The 19,720-nt window shown below is 44.1% G+C and overlaps 2 protein-coding genes across 3 annotated transcripts in view; both read left to right on the top strand.

Moving 5' to 3' along the window:
* Positions 1-9,168, top strand: part of ncoa4 (nuclear receptor coactivator 4) — a 9,319-nt gene extending 151 nt beyond the window's left edge. Inside the window, exons 1-11 of one of the 2 annotated variants that reach the window (XM_068734409.1) lie at positions 1-16; positions 4,247-4,367; positions 5,362-5,502; positions 5,606-5,697; positions 5,940-6,048; positions 6,306-6,356; positions 6,551-6,673; positions 6,884-7,645; positions 7,737-7,976; positions 8,271-8,363; positions 8,440-9,168. The exon at positions 1-16 is cut by the window's left edge and continues 151 nt beyond it. In XM_068734409.1, coding sequence (XP_068590510.1) covers positions 1-16; positions 4,247-4,367; positions 5,362-5,502; positions 5,606-5,697; positions 5,940-6,048; positions 6,306-6,356; positions 6,551-6,673; positions 6,884-7,645; positions 7,737-7,976; positions 8,271-8,363; positions 8,440-8,445 — 1,754 coding nt within the window. In that variant the 3' untranslated portion in view covers positions 8,446-9,168. Of the gene's footprint in view, positions 17-700; positions 832-4,246; positions 4,368-5,361; positions 5,503-5,605; positions 5,698-5,939; positions 6,049-6,305; positions 6,357-6,550; positions 6,674-6,883; positions 7,646-7,736; positions 7,977-8,270; positions 8,364-8,439 lie in introns of those variants that run through there. The other variant, XM_068734410.1, reaches the window with a different exon arrangement.
* A 2,160-nt stretch (positions 9,169-11,328) lies between these two features.
* On the top strand, positions 11,329-17,629 carry LOC137890257 (zinc finger protein 771). Its single transcript, XM_068734420.1, has 3 exons — positions 11,329-11,451; positions 13,051-13,943; positions 14,966-17,629. The coding sequence occupies exons 2-3, from the start codon at positions 13,348-13,350 to the stop codon at positions 15,867-15,869; spliced, it is 1,500 nt and encodes a 499-aa protein (XP_068590521.1). The 5' UTR covers positions 11,329-11,451; positions 13,051-13,347; the 3' UTR covers positions 15,870-17,629.
* Positions 17,630-19,720: the final 2,091 nt, after the last annotated feature.

Consider the following 19,720-nt stretch of genomic DNA (forward strand, 5'->3'; position numbering starts at 1 on the left):
AGAGCAGAAGCTCCCGGTGAGTTAGCCCGAGGACCGGGTCCGAGAAACGGATCCGATCTCATCCAAAGTGTCGGCTAGCTAACGTTAGCTACTCGAGCTAACGTTAGCTACTCGAGCTACCAACACGCTATGACCTCCAGTTGGAGCCAAACCGTGAGATAATAGAAACACGTTAATAACACTAAAGTGTTTTAATGCGTTATAACGCTCAGACTCGTCCTCATAGTCGTAACTATTTATATTCGTTTTCACCGGTTGGTTCACGTGTTGAATTAAGAACCAGACTCCCTCCAGAATAACCTAGTTAACCGTCCATGTGTACGGTCTCACGCGGTGTACCGTGTGCGTGTAATAGTGTAACATCGCTCGTGTCCTCTGTGTGAGTCACAGCTCTGAGTATCGCTTCTTGACGGAAGTCATCTTGTAGATGTGTGGCTGTAAAGACGAGCCGCTGATAGGAACTCTGTCCGTCAGACTGAAGTAAACATCCAGTTATCAGCTGTGGACAGCGGCCTCTGTTACGTGGGAGTTAATGAATGACGTGGGTGTAACACAGCTGTTTGTGTGAGATAATAGAGCCCCCCCCCCGCGTGTGTGTGTGTGTGTGTGTGTGTGTGTGTGTGTGTGTGTGTGTGTGTGTGTGTGTGTGTGTGTGTGTGTGTGTGTGTGTACGTGCGGGCTGACAGGCCGCGATGGCGGACAGTGTGACGTGTTTCCTCTCTGAGCTCCACAATAACCGGGTTTAAACACCGTCTCAGGCTGGACCTCTGAGCCGAGGACGAGGCGTGTTTTACGGATCTTTTCTTTGTGTCACTGAGTCAGAAACACGAGGTACGATACCGCTTTATTCACCTTGTTGTTGCTGTTGTTATTGCTGTCCTCTCAGCGGTCTAATATCTAAAGGTAAAGTACTTCTTAGGACACATTAAGATACTAATAGTCAACGGTGGAGGAAGTACTTTGGTACCATAATGTACAAATACTTGTTAAGCAGGAAGTGATGGTGTAGTAAACGTGTCTGTGACCATCAATACACGTGTTAGTGTGTATTTTATTAGTTACTCATATTATCAGTCTGTCAGATATAGAAACATCAAATATATATATATATATATATATATATATATATATATATATATATATATATATATATATATATATATACACACACACATATATACTGCAGTACATGTACTTGAGCCGTGTACTTGGCTCCCCTACTGTGAATATTGAGATCAAAGAGATTTTGTAAACATGTGATTATTGATGTGTGATGTCAGAGGCTCTGTGTAGAAGAAGTATTTGTGGTATTAGTTAGAATACTCGGTAGACGAGGATACTTCTAGTACTCATTAAAGATTTGTACATTTCTCCTTCTGAAGTTCTCTGTGAACACAGACTGCTACTTACAGATATATGAATATAAGTACACAAACTAAACTAGTGTATCTGTGTACTATGGATGAACTAACATGAACCAACATGTCGCTGGACTCTGGTGGGTCAAAGTGGTTCAACAGTTGAACTTCCCCACTGGTGTAAACTCAGTCTGAGGGTCAGAGCCTCACTATCAGCTGTTTACAGTCAGCTGATAGCAGTGTCACACCCTGAGGCCACGCCCACTTTCACCTCCACCAACAGAGAGAAAGATGAGACCAATATCTCTCTTTCTCTCTCTATATCTCTATATATAGTCTTGAGGTACTCTACTGAGTCTCGAGGTACTCTACTGAGTAAACCTTTATCTAGATAAGTTACCCTGAGACCTTGGACATGTCCCAACAATGTGAAGCTGTGTACTTGTATGTTTACGTTTCCTCTCCTCACCGGCCTCTGAGGTCGTTCCCCTGACTCACTACTGATGAACGAGACCATGTTGACGACAACATTCTCCTGTTGATGACTTCAGTTTGTGTATATTTACTTTTAGCTGAGTTGCGCATATTTTCACTTGAGAAACCTAAACTCTTTATTCCTTACCTTTATTCCTTATTCCTTACTCTTTATTCCTTATTCCTTACTCTTTATTCCTTACTCTTTATTCCTTATTCCTTACTCTTTATTCCTTATTCCTTACTCTTTATTCCTTACTCTTTATTCCTTATTCCTTACTCTTTATTCCTTATTCCTTACTCTTTATTCCTTACTCCTTACTCTTTATTCCTTACTCTTTATTCCTTATTCCTTACTCTTTATTCCTTACTCTTTATTCCTTACTCTTTATTCTTTATTCCTTATTCCTTACTCTTTATTCCTTACTTTTTTGTTCCTTACTCTTTATTCCTTATTCCTTACTCTGTATTCCTTAGTCTTTATTCCTTATTCCTTACTCTGTATTCCTTACTCTTTATTCCTTATTCCTTACTCTGTATTCCTTACTCTTTATTCCTTATTCCTTACTCTTTATTCCTTACTCTTTATTCCTTACTCTTTATTCCTTATTCCTTACTCTGTATTCCTTATTCCTTACTCTTTATTCCTTACTCTTTATTCCTTATTCCTTACTCTTTATTCCTTATTCCTTACTCTTTATTCCTTACTCTTTATTCCTTATTCCTTACTCTTTATTCCTTACTCTTTATTCCTTATTCCTTACTCTTTATTCCTTACTTTTTTGTTCCTTACTCTTATTCCTTATTCCTTACTCTTTATTCCTTATTCCTTACTCTGTATTCCTTACTCTTTATTCCTTATTCCTTACTCTGTATTCCTTACTCTTTATTCCTTACTCTGTATTCCTTACTCTTTATTCCTTATTCCTTACTCTTTATTCCTTATTCCTTACTCTGTATTCCTTATTCCTTACTCTTTATTCCTTATTCCTTACTCTTTATTCCTTATTCCTTACTCTTTATTCCTTACTCTTTATTCCGTACTTTTTTATTCCTTACTCTTATTCCTTATTCCTTACTCTTTATTCCTTACTCTTATTCCTTACTCTTTATTCCTTTTTTATTCCTTACTCTTATTCCTTATTCCTTACTCTTTATTCCTTACTCTTATTCCTTATTCCTTACTCTTATTCCTTATTCCTTACTCTGTATTCCTTATTCCTTACTCTTTATTCCTTATTCCTTACTCTTTATTCCTTATTCCTTACTCTTTATTCCTTACTCTTTATTCCTTATTCATTACTCTTTATTCCTTATTCCTTACTCTTTATTCCTTATTCCTTACTCTTTATTCCTTACTCTTTATTCCGTACTTTTTTATTCCTTACTCTTATTCCTTATTCTTTATTCCTTACTCTTATTCCTTACTCTTTATTCCTTTTTTATTCCTTACTCTTATTCCTTATTCCTTACTCTTTATTCCTTACTCTTATTCCTTATTCCTTACTCTTATTCCTTATTCCTTACTCTTTATTCCTTACTCCTTAACCCCGAGCCGTTCTTTCACCCTGTAGTCCCGTGTCTTGAGGTACTATGTATTATGAAGTACTTGTGTGTGTTATGAAGTACTCCTACCTCTCTAGAGGAGTGTGTCACATGTGTATCAGTGAGGACTGTTGTCCAGCTGTGTCTTAAAATAGTTGGTGGAGTGACTAGTTTAATCCCAGTGGATCCAGGTGACCCAGCAGCCCTCTGACCAATCCGAGCACAATGCAGGTGTGTCTGTCACAGTCTGAGCAGAACAATAGAAACACCTGAACAAATAGAATCACCACAAATCCTCCTTCTGTCAGGACTCACCTGTGTGGTCAGGACTCACCTATGTGGTCAGGACTCACCTGTGTGGTCAGGACTCACCTGTGTGGTCAGGACTCACCTGTGTGGTCAGGACTCACCTGTACCTTCAGTCTGTTTTTAACTCAACTGATAAAGAACAACAAGACCTTTGAAGACTCCTTTATATTAACATGAAAACATCTCCTTCAAACGACTGGATTTATTCAAGTTCATCAGCAACACTACATTTTACAGATGACATGTGAACACATCACGATACCGTTATAATGTACCTTCAGCCAGTCCTCATGTTCACTGAGCAGAGCCTGAAGGCATCATGATGTAACTGAAGTGAACCTCCGTTGGTTAGCCGTTAGCGGTGTGCTAACGTTACTAGCTCTCCTCTGATTGGTTGTTTACAAAGTAACACGATCAGAGATGTTAAATAGAAGTGGAGGACGGAGAGACGTTAGAGAAGAGAAGAGAAACTAAACCACAAACATCAGCTTCTGAAGGTCTAACTTCAGTCCACATCCAGTCGGGCTTTGTTTTATTTTGACGGTGTGTTTCCTGTCCAGGATGGCGGAGGCGGCAGCATTGGGTGGACTGAAGCAGTGCCGACTGGCTCAGGATCAGCTGGAGGACGCCATCAACGGCGTCATGAAGGCGGAGCGACAGCTGAGAGAAAACACCAGAGAGGTTAGAGAAAGCTGTCAATCACTGTGTAGCCCCACCCTAAAGCTGCTTTATGGTCTGTTTGACTCTAAATGGACCATAACCTACTAAATGAACATCATGCTGTATTGAAGAAGACTTACTAGCAGGTAGTGAACTAGTACAACTACCTGTGTTCAACTACATAGGGTACTGTGTACTAGTACACACTGTAAAAGTACACAGTACCCTACCACACACACACACACACACACACACACACACACACACACACACAGAGAGAGAGAGAGAGAGAGAGAGAGAGAGAGAGAGAGAGAGAGAGAGAGAGAGAGAGAGAGAGAGAGAGAGAGAGAGAGAGAGAGAGAGAGAGAGAGAGAGAGAGAGAGAATAAAAGAGTGGAGAGAAAGAGTTGAGTTCATTTAACAGTCTGAGAACGGTTTCATCTGCTCTGGACTCTGCTGTAGTATAGTGGACTCTACTGGACTCTACTGGACTCTTCTCCAGGTAAATCCTCTATGTTGAGGCTCAGTGTGATGATTTGTTGATAGATTAGTAGAGGACCAGAACAAAGTCCTGGAAGCATTTAATCATGTTAATGTCTCCTCTGTGTCTCTCACCTGTCTCTCCCCGTGTCTCACTCGTCTCCCCCGTGTCTCACTCGTCTCTCCCTGTGTGTCTCCTCGTGTCTCACTCGTCTCTCCCCGTGTCTCACCTGTCTCTCCCCGTGTCTCACTCGTCTCTCCCCGTGTCTCACTCGTCTCTCCCCTGTGTCTCACCCGTCTCTCCCTGTGTGTCTCTCCCCGTGTCTCACTCGTCTCTCCCCGTGTCTCTCCCCGTGTCTCACTCGTCTCTCCCTGTGTCTCCCCGTGTCTCACTCGTCTCACCCGTCTCTCCCCGTGTCTCACTCGCCTCCCCCGTGTCTCACTCGTCTCTCCCCGTGTCTCACCCGTCTCTCGCTGTGTGTCTCTCCCGTCTCCCCCGTGTCTCACCCGTCTCTCCCTGTGTCTCCTGAGGACAGGTGCGCTGTGATCTCCAGAGCAGTGTGAGTCGTCAGCAGGAGGCTCTTCGCTGTCGAGAGGTTTGGCTGCTGGGACAGATCGAGCTGCTGGAACAAGTCAAGACTGAGACTCTGCAGCAGCAGCTGCACCGTCTGCACTGGGTAACCACTGCTTACTGGTCTCCATGGTCTGTACCGGTCTCTACCGGTCTCTACCGGTCTCTGCTGCTGCTAGTCTGGTGTTTACTGGGTGTTTGTTTTCCAGCTCAGAGGACAGTTTGATGTGATCGTCCATCAGCTGCAGAACTCCAACAGCAGCAACGACCTGAACAACCAGCTGACCGGCTGCCTGGAGAAGTAAGTCCACGTCCTCGTAGACCTGCAGACCAGGTTCAGACGTCCACTCGCAGCCGGAACGTGGACTCTGTGTTTGACGTGTTCCTGTTGTCCTCGTGGCCGACAGCTGTTTCATTTGACTCATTCTGACGCCGTGTGTTTGAAACTCTCTGTTGTCTGAGGAACTGATCCCTTCATTGATCTGTATACGTGATGATGATGATGATGATGATGATGATGATGAAGAACCTGTGTGTGCGCAGGTTGTCCTCTCTGAGTCTGACACCTGAGGAAACACCTGAGATGAGTTTTCATGCCGATGCTCGCTCTCTGAGGGAGGCCATCACCTCGTTCGGCCGCATCACGGCTCAGGTAACACACACTGTCTGTCTGTCTGTCTGTCTGTCTGTCTGTCTCTCTCTCTCTCTCTCTCTCTCTGTCTGTCTGTCTGTCTGTCTGTCTGTCTGTCTGTCTGTCTGTCTGTCTGTGTGTCTGTCTGTCTGTCTGTCTCTCTCTCTACACCTTCCATTGGTCCTCACAGAGATAGCTGTATAAGTATAGAGGTACACACAGGTGTTGTCTGTGGACTGATGATGATGATGATGATGAGGTGTACTTCCTGTTTACAGCTGGTGGAGGGTGTGTCCTCTCAGAACTGTCCAATAGCTGCCAAGAAACAGGTAACATATAACATCAATGAAACATACGTTTAATATCATGATGTCATTATATCATCAGTATAATAATATTATATCATTATAATGTAATGATTTAATAATACTATGACATCATTATGACATCATTATGACACATGAGAAGCAGAAAGGTGACATCATCGTTGTTGTTGTTGTTGTTGTTGTTTGTGTGGAATCAGAAGATGGAGGTCGGATCTCTGAGCGACTGGCTGATGGGAACTCCTCCTTCAAGCAGCGCTCCTATTGGTTACCAGTCCAGCAACAAGCCTCAGGATTGGCTGATGACACCCGAGGACAGAAAGGTGAGAGAGACGACCTCCTGTAGTTCTTTAATACTTTATTACTATACAATTTTGAGTGTGTGTGTGTGTGTGTGTGTGTGTGTGTGTGTGTGTGTGTGTGTGTGTGTGTGTGTGTGCGTGTGCGCATACATATGAACCATGAACCCGTGACGTCATCGACAGGAAGTGAATCCAGAGAGTTCTAACTGACTTCCTGTGTATTTGTGCCAGACTTCCTGTCCCGTCCTGGTCTCTGAGGACTTCCTGCAGGCCTGGGGTCAGATCAGGGACCTGGAGTTCTGGCTCCTCCAGGACCAGGTCCAGACCTCCATCAGCAGGGAGCGCACCGTCAGCAGCTGCAGCTCCTCCTTCTCCATCGAGAAGATTGACGAATCAGAGTTCACTGTCACAGAGGAGGAGGAGGAGGAGGAGGAGGAGGAGGAGGAGGAGGAGCTGAGCGACTGGCTCATCACCCCCCCCACCGATGCCATGGAGACCATGTCAGACGCAGAGCGGTGGCGTCGGGTGTTGAAGCCGTTCAATGACGACTGGTCCTCCAGTGATTGGCTGAAGGGATCCAGACGCCCCCCCGCCGACGACTGCTCCTCCTGCTGCCAGACTACCGAGGCCCTGGAGATAGAGAACCTGGGCCGGCTCAAGTGCCTGAAGGCCCCGTCTACTTCCACCGCCACTTCCCCCCCTGCTGCCCTGGAGGCGTGGCTTCAGCAAGCGGTGCCGGTGCAGCAGACCTGCAGAGCCAACGAGGTCTGCTCCTCGTTCTCCGACTGCGTCTGTGAGGAGAACTGTGGGAGAGGAGCTCTGAACCTCTGGCTGCTCCACCAGGACGGGAGGGACAAGAACGGGGTCCCTGTAGGAGCCCCGCCCACATCTAACGAAGCCCCGCGGATCGTCAAGGATGTCCCGCCCACATTCAATGGAGTCCCGGTCAAGGACGCCCCGCCCACTCTGCACCGCAGAGAGCAGGAGCAGAAGGTCATTTATTCTTTCATCCTTTTAATCAATAATCATCAATGGTCTTTAACCATCAGGTCTCTAATGTGACGGGTTTCTGGTGTTTCTCCAGGTTCAGGCCATCCTGGAGGCCTGGCTCCACCCCACCAACGCCTCGTCCCTCTCTGGCTGGGCTCCTGAGGAGGAGAAGGCTAGCAGGGAGGAACACAGAGACCAGATCTCGTCTCCTTTCCTTTGCCCTCTGGATCCAGGTCTCTGGGTGCTTCCAGGACAGACTTCGGGTTCAGGAGGTCAGACCCTCCCAGCAGCAGAGGAGGACAAATGGCTGCTGAGGAAGAGGAGTCAGGCTCAGGTAACAGGACCTCTGAGACCAGTACGGACCTACAGAGACCAGTACGGACCGACAGAGACCAGTACGGGCCGACAGAGACCAGTACGGATCGACAGAGACCAGTCCGTACATTACGGACCGACAGAGACCAGTACGGGCCGACAGAGACCAGTATGGACCGACAGAGACCAGTACTGGCCGACAGAGACCAGTCCCTACATTACGGACCGACAGAGAGACAGAGACCAGTACGGGCAGACAGAGACCAGTACGGACTTGTCCTGACAGCATTGTGTGATGTGTTCAATGTTTCAGGAGCTCCTGGTGCTGCCATCCGTCTGTGACCTGTTCGCCTGTATGAAAGTGGGCGGAGACAAAGAGAAGTGGCTGCTCAAAGCTCCTGAACAGGTGAGTTCACTTCTTTAATGTCAGTCAGGTAGTGAGGTAGTACTGTTCCTTTAAGACCAGTCTGTTTTTTTTCCAGATGTGACGATGATGATGATGATGCTGCTTCTTCTTCTCCTTCTTCTTTAACACTGATCAGCGAACACAAACTACAACAGTCAAACCATCGACGCCTTCTTTCCTGTGACATCACTCAGCTCTCCTCCAATCAGATCAAGAACCCACTGATCAATATGATTCATTATTTTAACAAACCTTGTTTTTATCATTTCAACGATTTCTTTAATTTAGTGGAATGTTGCTTTTCTTCTTCTCTTGTTTCCTGTGAAGCTGCTGACCTCAGATCTACTTCCTGTCCGGTCTGCACATGCTCAGTAGTGTTTCACTAGTGGATGAAATCTGAATAACTCAAAAATCAATCAATACGTTTATCGATAGATTTATTATTTTAAAACTCATTTAAAGGAAATGTGTAAAGGAAACTCGCAGCTGTTTGATCTTTCAAATTAAAAGCTCCTAGACTTTTTAGCATGTATTTCATACCCTGAGTTGAATCTTGCAGGCAGACATCAACCATCTCTTATCTGAAGGATTTAATTGGTGGAGCTAATGTCTACAGATTCAAGTAACCTTGTTACCCAGAATGCCTCTGGGGTAGGCGTGCTGCAGTCTGTCAGGTCACATGACTCTGCAGTCAGCAGTGATTGGTGCTTTTTATTGAAGCTGAGGGGGCGGGGTTAATATATGTAGCTGTGATGTCATCAATACTCTCTGTGATTCTTTACAGTAATAAAAGATGCTGACATCATCACTGTGTCTGTGACATCACTTTAACTTTACCTGAGGGGATTTTATTCTGAAAGTTTCCAGTTTAACTGAGGGGATTTTATTCTGAAAGTTTCCACGTTAACTTTACCTGCGGGGATGTTATTGTGAAAGTTTCCACTCTAACTGAGGGGATTTTATTCTGAAAGTTTCCACTTTAACTTTACCTGCGGGGATTTTATTCTGAAAGTTTCTAGTTTAACTGAGGGGATTTTATTGTGAAAGTTTCCACTTTAATTGAGGGGATTTTATTCTGAAATTAGCAGTGTAACTTTGCCTGAAGGGATTTTGTTCTGCTATTACAGAGCAGCTACAGGTGAATCTCACCTGTAAATCTGTAAATCAGATCTGATACGAACCATCAGAGGAAATATAAAGAAGTACTCAGATCTGTTCCTCAAGTACTAAAGTAATACCTCAAGTAGTAAAGTAATACTTAGTACCTCAAGTGCTAAAGTAATACTTAGTAGTATTTTACCAGTACCAGTTTAAGACTGAAAGGAACAGCTTCTTCCTATCTCCAGACCACGGTCAAGCCCCACACCCCCACCCGACCACTTCGCTCTGCTGCCTTGGGCCGATCGACCCGGTCACGTCTGTTTTCTGTCCTGGTTCCTCAATGGTGGATGAACTCCACTGACGTCAGGACAGCAGAGTCGCTGCCCATCTTTCATCAGGCTGAAGACTCACCTCTTCAACAAGTACTACCCTGAGCCTTCCACTTATTGTACTTATTGTACTCATACTAGTTTGTTTCACTTATTGTATTCACACTAGTTTGTTTTCACTTATTGTTTTCACACTAGTTTGTTTCACTTATTGTATTCACACTAGTTTGTTTCACTTACTGTATTCACACTAGTTTGTTTCACTTACTGTATTCACACTAGTTTGTTTCACTTATTGTACTCCACACTAGTTTGTTTCACTTATTGTATTCACACTAGTTTGTTTCACTTATTGTATTTCACACTAGTTTGTTTCACTTATTGTATTCACACTAGTTTGTTTCACTTATTGTATTCACATTAGTTTGTTTCACTTATTGTATTCATACTAGTTTGTTTCACTTATTGTATTCACACTAGTTTGTTTCACTTATTGTATTCACATTAGTTTGTTTCACTTATTGTATTCACATTAGTTTGTTTCACTTATTGTATTCACACTAGTTTGTTTCACTTATTGTATTCACACTAGTTTGTTTCACTTATTGTATTCACATTAGTTTGTTTCACTTATTGTATTCACACTAGTTTGTTTCACTTATTGTATTCACACTAGTTTGTTTCTGTACTTCTGCTTCATGCTCTTAGATGCTTGTTTAAAGGAGATGTACTTATGACTTCTGGTGATTGAATACCTATGTTGAATACACTTATTGTAAGTTGCTTTGGCTAAAAGTGTCTGCTAAATGACTAATGTAATGTAGTACCACAAGTACTACAGTAAGTCTAGTCTGGAGTCTAAACTGAACGTTTGTGATCACACCATGAAGCTGAAAGCTCCTTATAAAGCTAGTAAGGGACCCTTGATCGGGTCGGGATCGTCACAGGTAACCTGTTTCTATCGGCTCCACATGAAGCAGGAACACCAGACAACACTGACTCAACTATTAAAACGTGAATTCTGTCACATTAAATCATAAGTATTGAGTTACTTTGACCAGAAGCCTTTGTGGACCGTGAATATGAAGTATTGGAGCCTTAGTTGTGATCAGAGGAGATCAAAGAAGAAAGAGAAACTAAAAACCAGAGGTTCTTTAATGGAGTTCAAGCTGCTCTACAGGAAACGTTTATTCTTAACAGAAACAGCGTGGAGAGGAACCAGCTGGTGATGATCGGGTTCAAAACACACAGAACTAAAAGCATCAGCTGTGTTCGGTAGAAACCTTCAGATGGACGTACTGAAGCCTCACGACACTTCATGACACCTCAAGACGTTTGGCGGCACACGTTTTGCGGATTTTCAGCCCGCCAGCCAATCAGATTCGATGCACCGAGCAGGCTGCGCAGCAGCTCGACCAATCATCGTCTGGAGAGGCTCCGGACGGTCCACCGCGTGCCGCCTCTGAGCCGCGACGTCGCATCCACTCTGCTGGGCGACCTGCCGCTCTCTGCCGCTCCGTGCCGCTCCAGCAGGACGTCGCAGCAGCGGTAGCTAGCCGACAGGCCGCCGCTGCTCTCCGGCTGAGATGTGACGGAAGCTCCGGAGACTCGTTCTCATCCAGAACCGAACCGAAGCGGACTGATCCGGATTAGATAAGGTACCGAGACCACCGTGATTTCATCGATAAAATAACGGGAGCGAGGAGCGTGTGTGTGTGTGTGTGTGTGTGTGTGTGTGTGTGTGTGTTCGTTCTGTCTCTGTGTGTGTGTGTGTCTTCTGTCTCTCTGTGTGTGTGTGTGTGTGTGTGTGTGTGTGTGTGTGTGTGTGTGTGTGTGTGTCTTCTGTCTCTGCGTGTGTGTGTGCGCGCGTGCGCGTGTGTGTATGTCTTCTGTCTGTGTGTGTGTGTGTGTGTGTGTGTGTGTGTGTGTGTGTGTGCGTGTGTGTGTGTGTGTGTGTGTGTGTGTGTGCGTGCGTGCGTGTGTGTGTGTGGAGTCACAGCAGATGTTCACGTGAAGGAGAAGGAGACTCGGTGACAGGAAGCCAAGAAGAGCAGAGGTGGTGATGAAGAGGAGCAGCAGTAAATACGGAGGCCTCCTCCTTCATCCTCTACTCTTTTTCTTCATCACCTCCTCTTCCTCTCCATCTCTTTATTTTACTGTGTTATTTATATTATTAAACTATTTGTATTTATATTTTACTGTATTATTTATATTATTAAACTATTATTTCTATTTATATTGTATTATTTATTCGTTCTTCATTCTGTTATTTTCACTGTGGTTTTATTTTGAAGGACAATCCACCGTACTTCCGTTTCTTCGCAGCCATTTAATCCTTTTCCCACAATGCTTTGTGTCCGCTGCTTCCTGTTTATTGTGACCGTCTCCACCGGTTAAAACATTACCGTTTATGTCTCCGTGTCTCCGGTCTAAAGCTCGGTGAGTAACCGAATCACGACTCGTTTCACCGTGGAATCCGGTTACCGTCGTTTATTCCGCCGCTCGCTCTTTTATTTTGACAGTTTACGTTCAGGGAGGAGAAGATCACTCCGCTTCCTCATCACGGCCCCGACACTCCGCTCACAAACGGCTCTATTTAACTCCTCCTCGTTTTACGACCAACGGGAAACGCGTTTTTAAACGTTTTACGGTATTAAACGTAACTAAAGGATGTTGTGATGAGTTCGGCTTTCAGATAAACAGAATCAGATGTAAGTTTAGATGAAGTGTCCTCGTTAATAAAATGGATGCGCTGCCAGTAACCGCCCTCCGCGCGACGGTCTGTGGTCGTAATCCGGACAGAAGAGAGAATCTGTCTAAATGTTTAAATAATAACATGTTGATCATATGTGATTAAATAATAACGTGTTGCTCATGAGTGTGATTAAATAATAAGGGATTCATTAGAGTCTGGACTAAAGAGAGAGAGGTTCAGTACATAGTGAATGTCTCTCTCTCTTAAAACCACTGATTTATGAACGTAGTCCGGTTCAGTTCAACATAATGAATGAAAACGTCTCTTAACGTCCGTGATGAAGATCAGATTTAATATTAGTAATATTAATATATCATATTATTAATAATATATTTATATTATATAATATGAATATGTCATGAAGGTTTATTATTATTTTATTGGTTTTATATTCATATTAAATAAACTCTACATTACATGTTATATTATAATAACAAAAATGATATGTGTATTTTGTCATATCTAACTTCTCCTCCCCTTCCTCCTCCTCTCCCCCAACAAGGCTGTAGCCCCTCCCCCCTCTTCAGACCTGTAGCTCCTCCCGATTTACAGAGCTGTAGCCACTCCCCCTGCAGAGCTGTAGCTCCTCCCCCTCTTCGGAGCTGTAACCCCTCCCCCCTCTTCAGAGCTGTAGCTCCTCCCTTTCTTCAGAGCTGTAGCTCCTCCCCCTCTACAGAACTGTAGCCCCTCCCTTACAGAGCTGTAGCTCCTCCCCCTCTACAGAGCTGTAGCTCCTCCCTCCCTTACAGAGCTGTAGCTCCCCCCCCCCCCCCCCCCCCCCCCCCGGTTCAGGTCTAGGATGGAGGACCCGGTCTCAGAGTCTGATGCTCTGGGAGCAGACTTCATCACCGTGGAGCTGGACACTCAGCCCATCGAGTACGTGGTGAAGTGGGCCGAGGTCGGCTCTAAGTTCACCATCTCCTGCGTGAAGAAGGACTCGGACGACCCGGCGGACCTGACGGAGCAGCTCAAGGTGGAGACGGAGGAGGCCTTCTTCGCTCCCTACGAGGAGGTATTCCCCTGTGAGGTGACGGAGCAGAGCGTGGAGATCAAGACCGACTCTGACGACGAGGAGGACGAGGAGGAGGAGGAGGAGGAGGACACCGAGGAGGAGGAGGCACCGGTGGAGGCGGGCGTTAGCCGGACGGACGGAGAGGTGGACTCGGACCTGGCCGATTTTGAGCCAGACGAGCGACGAGCGTCAGTACCGCTGCAGCTACTGTGGGAAGAGCTACAGCCACGCCTCCAGTCTGTACCGGCACCAGCAGACGCACAGCGGCAAGACCACCGGGGGCCCGATGCCGCCCGCCAAGAGGGCCCTGGAGCCCCCCCACCAGGAGGCCCGCTACACTTGCCCCCACTGTGGGATGAGCTTCAAAGCTTCAAAGGCAGCAGGTAACGGTCCTCATTGATTCTCTTCGTGTCCTTCATTGATTGTTTCTCTTTGTGTCCTTCATTGATTCTGTTTCTCTTCGTGTCCTTCATTGATTCTGTTTCTCTTTGTGTCCTTCATTGATTGTTTCTCTTTGTGTCCTTCATTGATTCTGTTTCTCTTTGTGTCCTTCATCGCTTCTGTTTCTCTTTGTGTCCTTCATTGATTCTGTTTCTCTTCGTGTCCTTCATTGATTGTTTCTCATTGTGTCCTTCATTGATTCTGTTTCTCTTTGTGTCCTTCATTGATTCTGTTTATTTTCGTGTCCTTCATTGATTCTGTTTCTCTTTGTGTCCATTGATTGCTTCTCTTCATGTCCTTCATTGATTCTGTTTATTTTTGTGTCCTTCATTGATTGTTTCTCTTTGTGTCCACCATTGATTCTGTTTCTCTTCGTGTCCTTCATTGATTCTGTTTCTCTTTGTGTCCTTCATTGATTCTGTTTCTCTTTGTGTCCTTCATTGATTCTGTTTCTCTTCGTGTCCTTCATTGATTCTGTTTCTCTTTGTGTCCATTGATTCTGTTTCTCTTTGTGTCCTTCATTGATTCTGTTTCTCTTTGTGTCCTTCATTGATTGTTTCTCTTTGTGTCCATCATTGATTCTGTTTCTCTTCGTGTCCTTCATTGATTGCTTCTCTTCATGTCCTTCATTGATTGCTTCTCTTCATGTCCTTCATTGATTCTGTTTATTTTCGTGTCCTTCATTGATTGTTTCTCTTTGTGTCCTTCATTGATTCTGTTTCTCTTCGTGTCCTTCATTGATTTTGTTTCTCTTTGTGTCTTTTCATTGATTACGTGTTTCTTTGAGTCTCTTCATTGATTTTTTTCTCTTTGAGTCTCTTCATTGATTTTGTTTCTCTTCGTGTCTTTTCATTGATTACATGTTTCTTCCTGTCTCTTCATTGATTCTGTTTCTCTTTGAGTCTCTTCATTGATTTTGTTTCTCTTTGTGTCTCTTCATTGATTACGTGTCTCTACATTGCAGGATGTTGGGGAGTCACCTGCGGCTGCACGGTAAGAGGAGGATCCATCCCTGTAACATCTGTGGTAAAGAGTTCAACCACAGCTCCAGTCTGTCACGTCACCGCCTCATCCACAAGAAGGGGAGGGGCCTCCCCAAAGACGTCAAAGACGTGGCCCTCGGTCCCAACATGGCCGCCCTGCGCCACTCGCTGAAGGCCGGCAGCAAGAACAAGAAGCCCAAGAGGCAGCAGAGGCAGCAGCAGCAGCAGCAGCAGCAGCAGCAGCACGTGGCGTCGGCGGCCATCTTGGAGAGTCATGGCGGCGATAAGTTCTACGCCTGCCCTCAGTGTGACATGAGCTTCAGGACGTCCACGCAGCTCTCCAAGCACCAGGTGACCCACGTCAAGGAGCTGCTGGACAACTACACGCCGGGCAAGGAGAACCTGGTAGAGACCTCGTCAGACCTCAAGATCCGCCTCAAGCTCTGCTCCCGGGACAAGCCCAACTTCTACACCCTCTGCAAGAAGAACCGCCGCCGCCGGGCGGGTCGGGCCGGCAAACGGGCCTCCACCATCTCTGAAGAGGAGGTGGGAGGAGGAGGAGGACCCGGGCGACACGGGTGCAGCCAGTGTGGGAAGAGATTTAGCCACGCCTCCAGTCTGGCTCGGCACCAGCAGACCCACCGTGCCGGCGGTGGGAAGCTGCAGCAGCAGCACCACCAGAAGCAGATCCACGTCAAGACCGGACTCCCTGCCAAGACCAAGACCTACACCTGTGCAGCCTGCAACAAGACCTTCATGCACTCGTCCAGCTTCTCCCGCCACAAGAAGGCCCACCTGGAGGAGGAGCAACGGGCCGCCGCCGCCAAGCGCCGGAAGAGGGTCGTCCTCGACGAAACCGCTCCGCTGGAGTCTGACTCCGAGTGACGGTTCGGACCGTTTTTTTTTACCTGTTCTGGGTTGGTTCTGAATCAGCACTGACTGGTTCTGGACTGGTTTGGGGCCAGTTCTGGAAAAGTTATAATTTAAAAGGTTCTGGACCAGTTCTCCACCAGTTCTGGACCAGTTGGGGACAGATTCTGAGCTCCCAGGTTTTGTGAACTGGACCTGGTTCTTCTCTGGTGTAGATATCAGCAGGACATCTCCATATATGGTCGTACCGGACCTTTGGCTCTTAAGGATGGGATTAGATTTAAAGTGTTATCCAAGCCCCGCCCATCGCCCCGCCCCTCCACCTGTCTGTCAGGTTGCAAAAACGGATGCTTTCATTCTGCCGCCTCTACACTCCATTTCCCATCAGCCACCTGGGCAGAGAGCTGGGAACTACTGTTGGCTTCTATATTTCCCATCAGCCCCGTTACCCGAATGAAGTAGACATTCAATGTCAGAGTGGCGGCCATCTTTATAGCTGACTCATTCAACACAGCACGCAGTGCATTCTGGGAAACTGATTCTCCAAAGAACTTTGTGCAGGTTCAGGTCTGATCTAGTTCAGGTCTTGATCTAGTTCAGGTCTGATCTGGTTCAGGTCTGATCTGATACAGGTCTTGATCTGGTTCAGATCTGATCTGGTTCAGGTCTGATCTGGTTCAGGTCTTGATCTGGTTCAGGTCTGATCTGGTTCAGGTCTTGATGTGGTTCAGGTCTTGATCTGGTTCAGGTCTGATTTGGTTCAGGTCTGATCTGGTTCAGGTCTTGATCTGGTTCAGGTCTTGATCTTGTTCAGGTCTTGATCTGGTTCAGGTTTGATCTGGTTCAGGTCTGATGTGATTCAGGTCTCGATGTGGTTCAGGTCTGATGTGGTTCAGGTCTGATGTGGTTCAGGTCTGATCTGGTTCAGGTCTGATGTGGTTCAGGTCTTGATCTGGTTCAGGTCTTGATCTTGTTCACGTCTGATCTGGTTTATTTTCTTTCCTCCCAGACTGGTTGTGATTGGCTGAAGTTCTTTGCCGGTGCAGCGCTCTGATTGGTCGAGCCAGTGTTTCCTCCACATTAACGTTTGCATGAAGCTAGTCGGCCATGTTTGTAGTTTTTCGGCGGTGTTGTGGAAGTCGAAGGGTGAACTGCACTTCTTATTTATGAATTTGGAACAATGTTGTAATATATAAATATTTAAATGTGACTGACAAGTAAATAGGACAAACTGCCCTCGTTACCGTAGCAACACCACCGCCACCTTCGTTGTTCTTCGTCTTCATCGGGCAGACGTGAAGTCCAGCTTTTCAAAGTTAAAGCCTCCTTAAAGAGACAAAACAATCTAGAATAAAACAGACGTAAGTTGTTTAAGGACTCTTAACGGGCGTCTTGGACCAATCAGGGACCAGGTCTAATTCCCCCCCTAATACCCCCCCCCCCCCCCCCCCACCACCACCACCACCACCACCTCTGTGCCGTCTGACGGCAGAAGACACTCTGAGTTTGTGAAAACAACCTTTTACTGTGTGAATTGGATTTAATTTAATTTAATGGTGAAACTATTTATAAGTGTGTGTCGCACTACGAACCTCCTGTAGAAGATACTCCTCCTCAGTTCCTCTTCTTGTCCTCCGTACTTTGTTTGATTGGTTTCCAGCGGAGCTTGACCTGCAGATAGAAGGTTGTTCGTCATCGTGTCGTGTTTAACAATAGAATAAAGACCCCAGTTGACATGTTTTGTCTTGCGTTTTGTAATAAACCTTAAAAAAGAAGTTTCCTCTGTTTGTCTTCACTGACCCTGAAGGGTCCTACGGAAGCCCAGAGAGGGCATTACACTTTTTAAATCACATTTTTATGGAAAACAATTCTTTCTGCTACAAAAAAATGAGATAAAAAAAGGATCCTGCAAGTTTTGATGACTTAAATTTATGACACTACGTTATTTTACATACTATTTATTTCAAAATGCTTGCTTGTTATTGGAGAGACTAACTAATTATTCTATACTATGACTTTTATATGACATACTACACTATGACTGTTTTCGACATGCTATACTGACTTTTTTCAACATGTTATACTATGACTTTTTTTGACATACTATACTATGACTTTTTTCAAGATGTTATACTATGACTTTTTTCGACATACTATACTATGACTTTTTTCAACATGTTATACTATGACTTTTTTCGACATGTTATACTATGACTTTTTTCGACATGTTATACTATGACTTTTTTCAACATGTTATACTGACTTTTTTCGACATGCTATACTATGACTTTTTTCAACATGTTATACTGACTTTTATCGACATGCTACACTGACTTTTTTCGACATGCTATACTATGACTTTTTTCAACATGTTATACTATGACTTTTTTCGACATGTTATACTATGACTTTTTTCAACATGTTATACTGACTTTTTTCGACATGCTATACTATGACTTTTCAACATGTTATACTGACTTTTTTCGACATGCTACACTGACTTTTTTCGACATGTTATACTATGACTTTTTATGACATACTATACTATGACTTTTTTCAACATGTTATACTATGACTTTTTTCAACATGTTATACTATGACTTTTTTCGACATACTATACTATGACTTTTTTCAACATGTTATACTATGACTTTTTTCAACATGTTATACTATGACTTTTTTCAACATGTTATACTATGACTTTTTTCAACATGCTATACTATGACTTTTTTCGACATGCTATACTATGACTTTTTTCGACATGCTACACTGACTTTTTTCGACATGTTATACTATGACTTTTTTCGACATGCTATACTATGACTTTTTTCGACATGCTATACTATGACTTTTTTCGACATGCTATACTATGACTTTTTTCAACATGCTATACTATGACTTTTTTCGACATGCTACACTGACTTTTTTCGACATGTTATACTATGACTTTTTTCGACATGTTACACTATGACTTTTTTCGACATGCTATACTATGACTTTTTTCGACATGCTATACTATGACTTTTTTCAACATGTTACACTATGACTTTTTTCGACATGCTATACTATGACTTTTTTCGACATACTATACTATGACTTTTTTCGACATGCTACACTGACTTTTTTCGACATACTATACTATGACTTTTTTCGACATACTATACTATGACTTTTTTCGACATGCTACACTGACTTTTTTCGACATGCTATACTATGACTGTTTTCGACATACTATACTATGACTTTTTTCAACATGTTACACTATGACTTTTTTCGACATGCTATACTATGACTGTTTTCGACATGCTACACTGACTTTTTTCGACATGTTATACTATGACTTTTTTCGACATGCTATACTATGACTTTTTTCAACATGCTATACTATGACTTTTTTCGACATGCTACACTGACTTTTTTCGACATGTTATACTATGACTTTTTTCGACATGTTACACTATGACTTTTTTCGACATGCTATACTATGACTTTTTTCGACATGCTATACTATGACTTTTTTCAACATGTTACACTATGACTTTTTTCGACATGCTATACTATGACTTTTTTCGACATACTATACTATGACTTTTTTCGACATGCTACACTGACTTTTTTCGACATACTATACTATGACTTTTTTCGACATACTATACTATGACTTTTTTCAACATGCTACACTGACTTTTTTCGACATGCTATACTATGACTGTTTTCGACATACTATACTATGACTTTTTTCAACATGTTACACTATGACTTTTTTCGACATGCTATACTATGACTGTTTTCGACATACTATACTATGACTTTTTTCGACATGTTATACTATGACTTTTTTCGACATGCTATACTATGACTTTTTT

Source organism: Cebidichthys violaceus, unplaced genomic scaffold, assembly GCF_023349555.1.
Source record: "Cebidichthys violaceus isolate CVI_PGR_0920_01 unplaced genomic scaffold, fCebVio1.0.p SCAF_64, whole genome shotgun sequence".
NCBI classification, from domain to species: domain Eukaryota; kingdom Metazoa; phylum Chordata; class Actinopteri; order Perciformes; family Stichaeidae; genus Cebidichthys; species Cebidichthys violaceus.

What these genes read in the sequence shown, in the direction of transcription:
- LOC137890257 (XM_068734420.1), top strand. Translation starts at nt 13,348, where the DNA reads ATGGAGGACCCGGTCTCAGAGTCTGATGCTCTGGGAGCAGACTTCATC. An exon ending in CAAAGCTTCAAAGGCAGCAG is followed by an intron (nt 13,944 to 14,965) that starts GTAACGGTCCTC and finishes TCTACATTGCAG; the next exon opens with GATGTTGGGGAGTCACCTGC.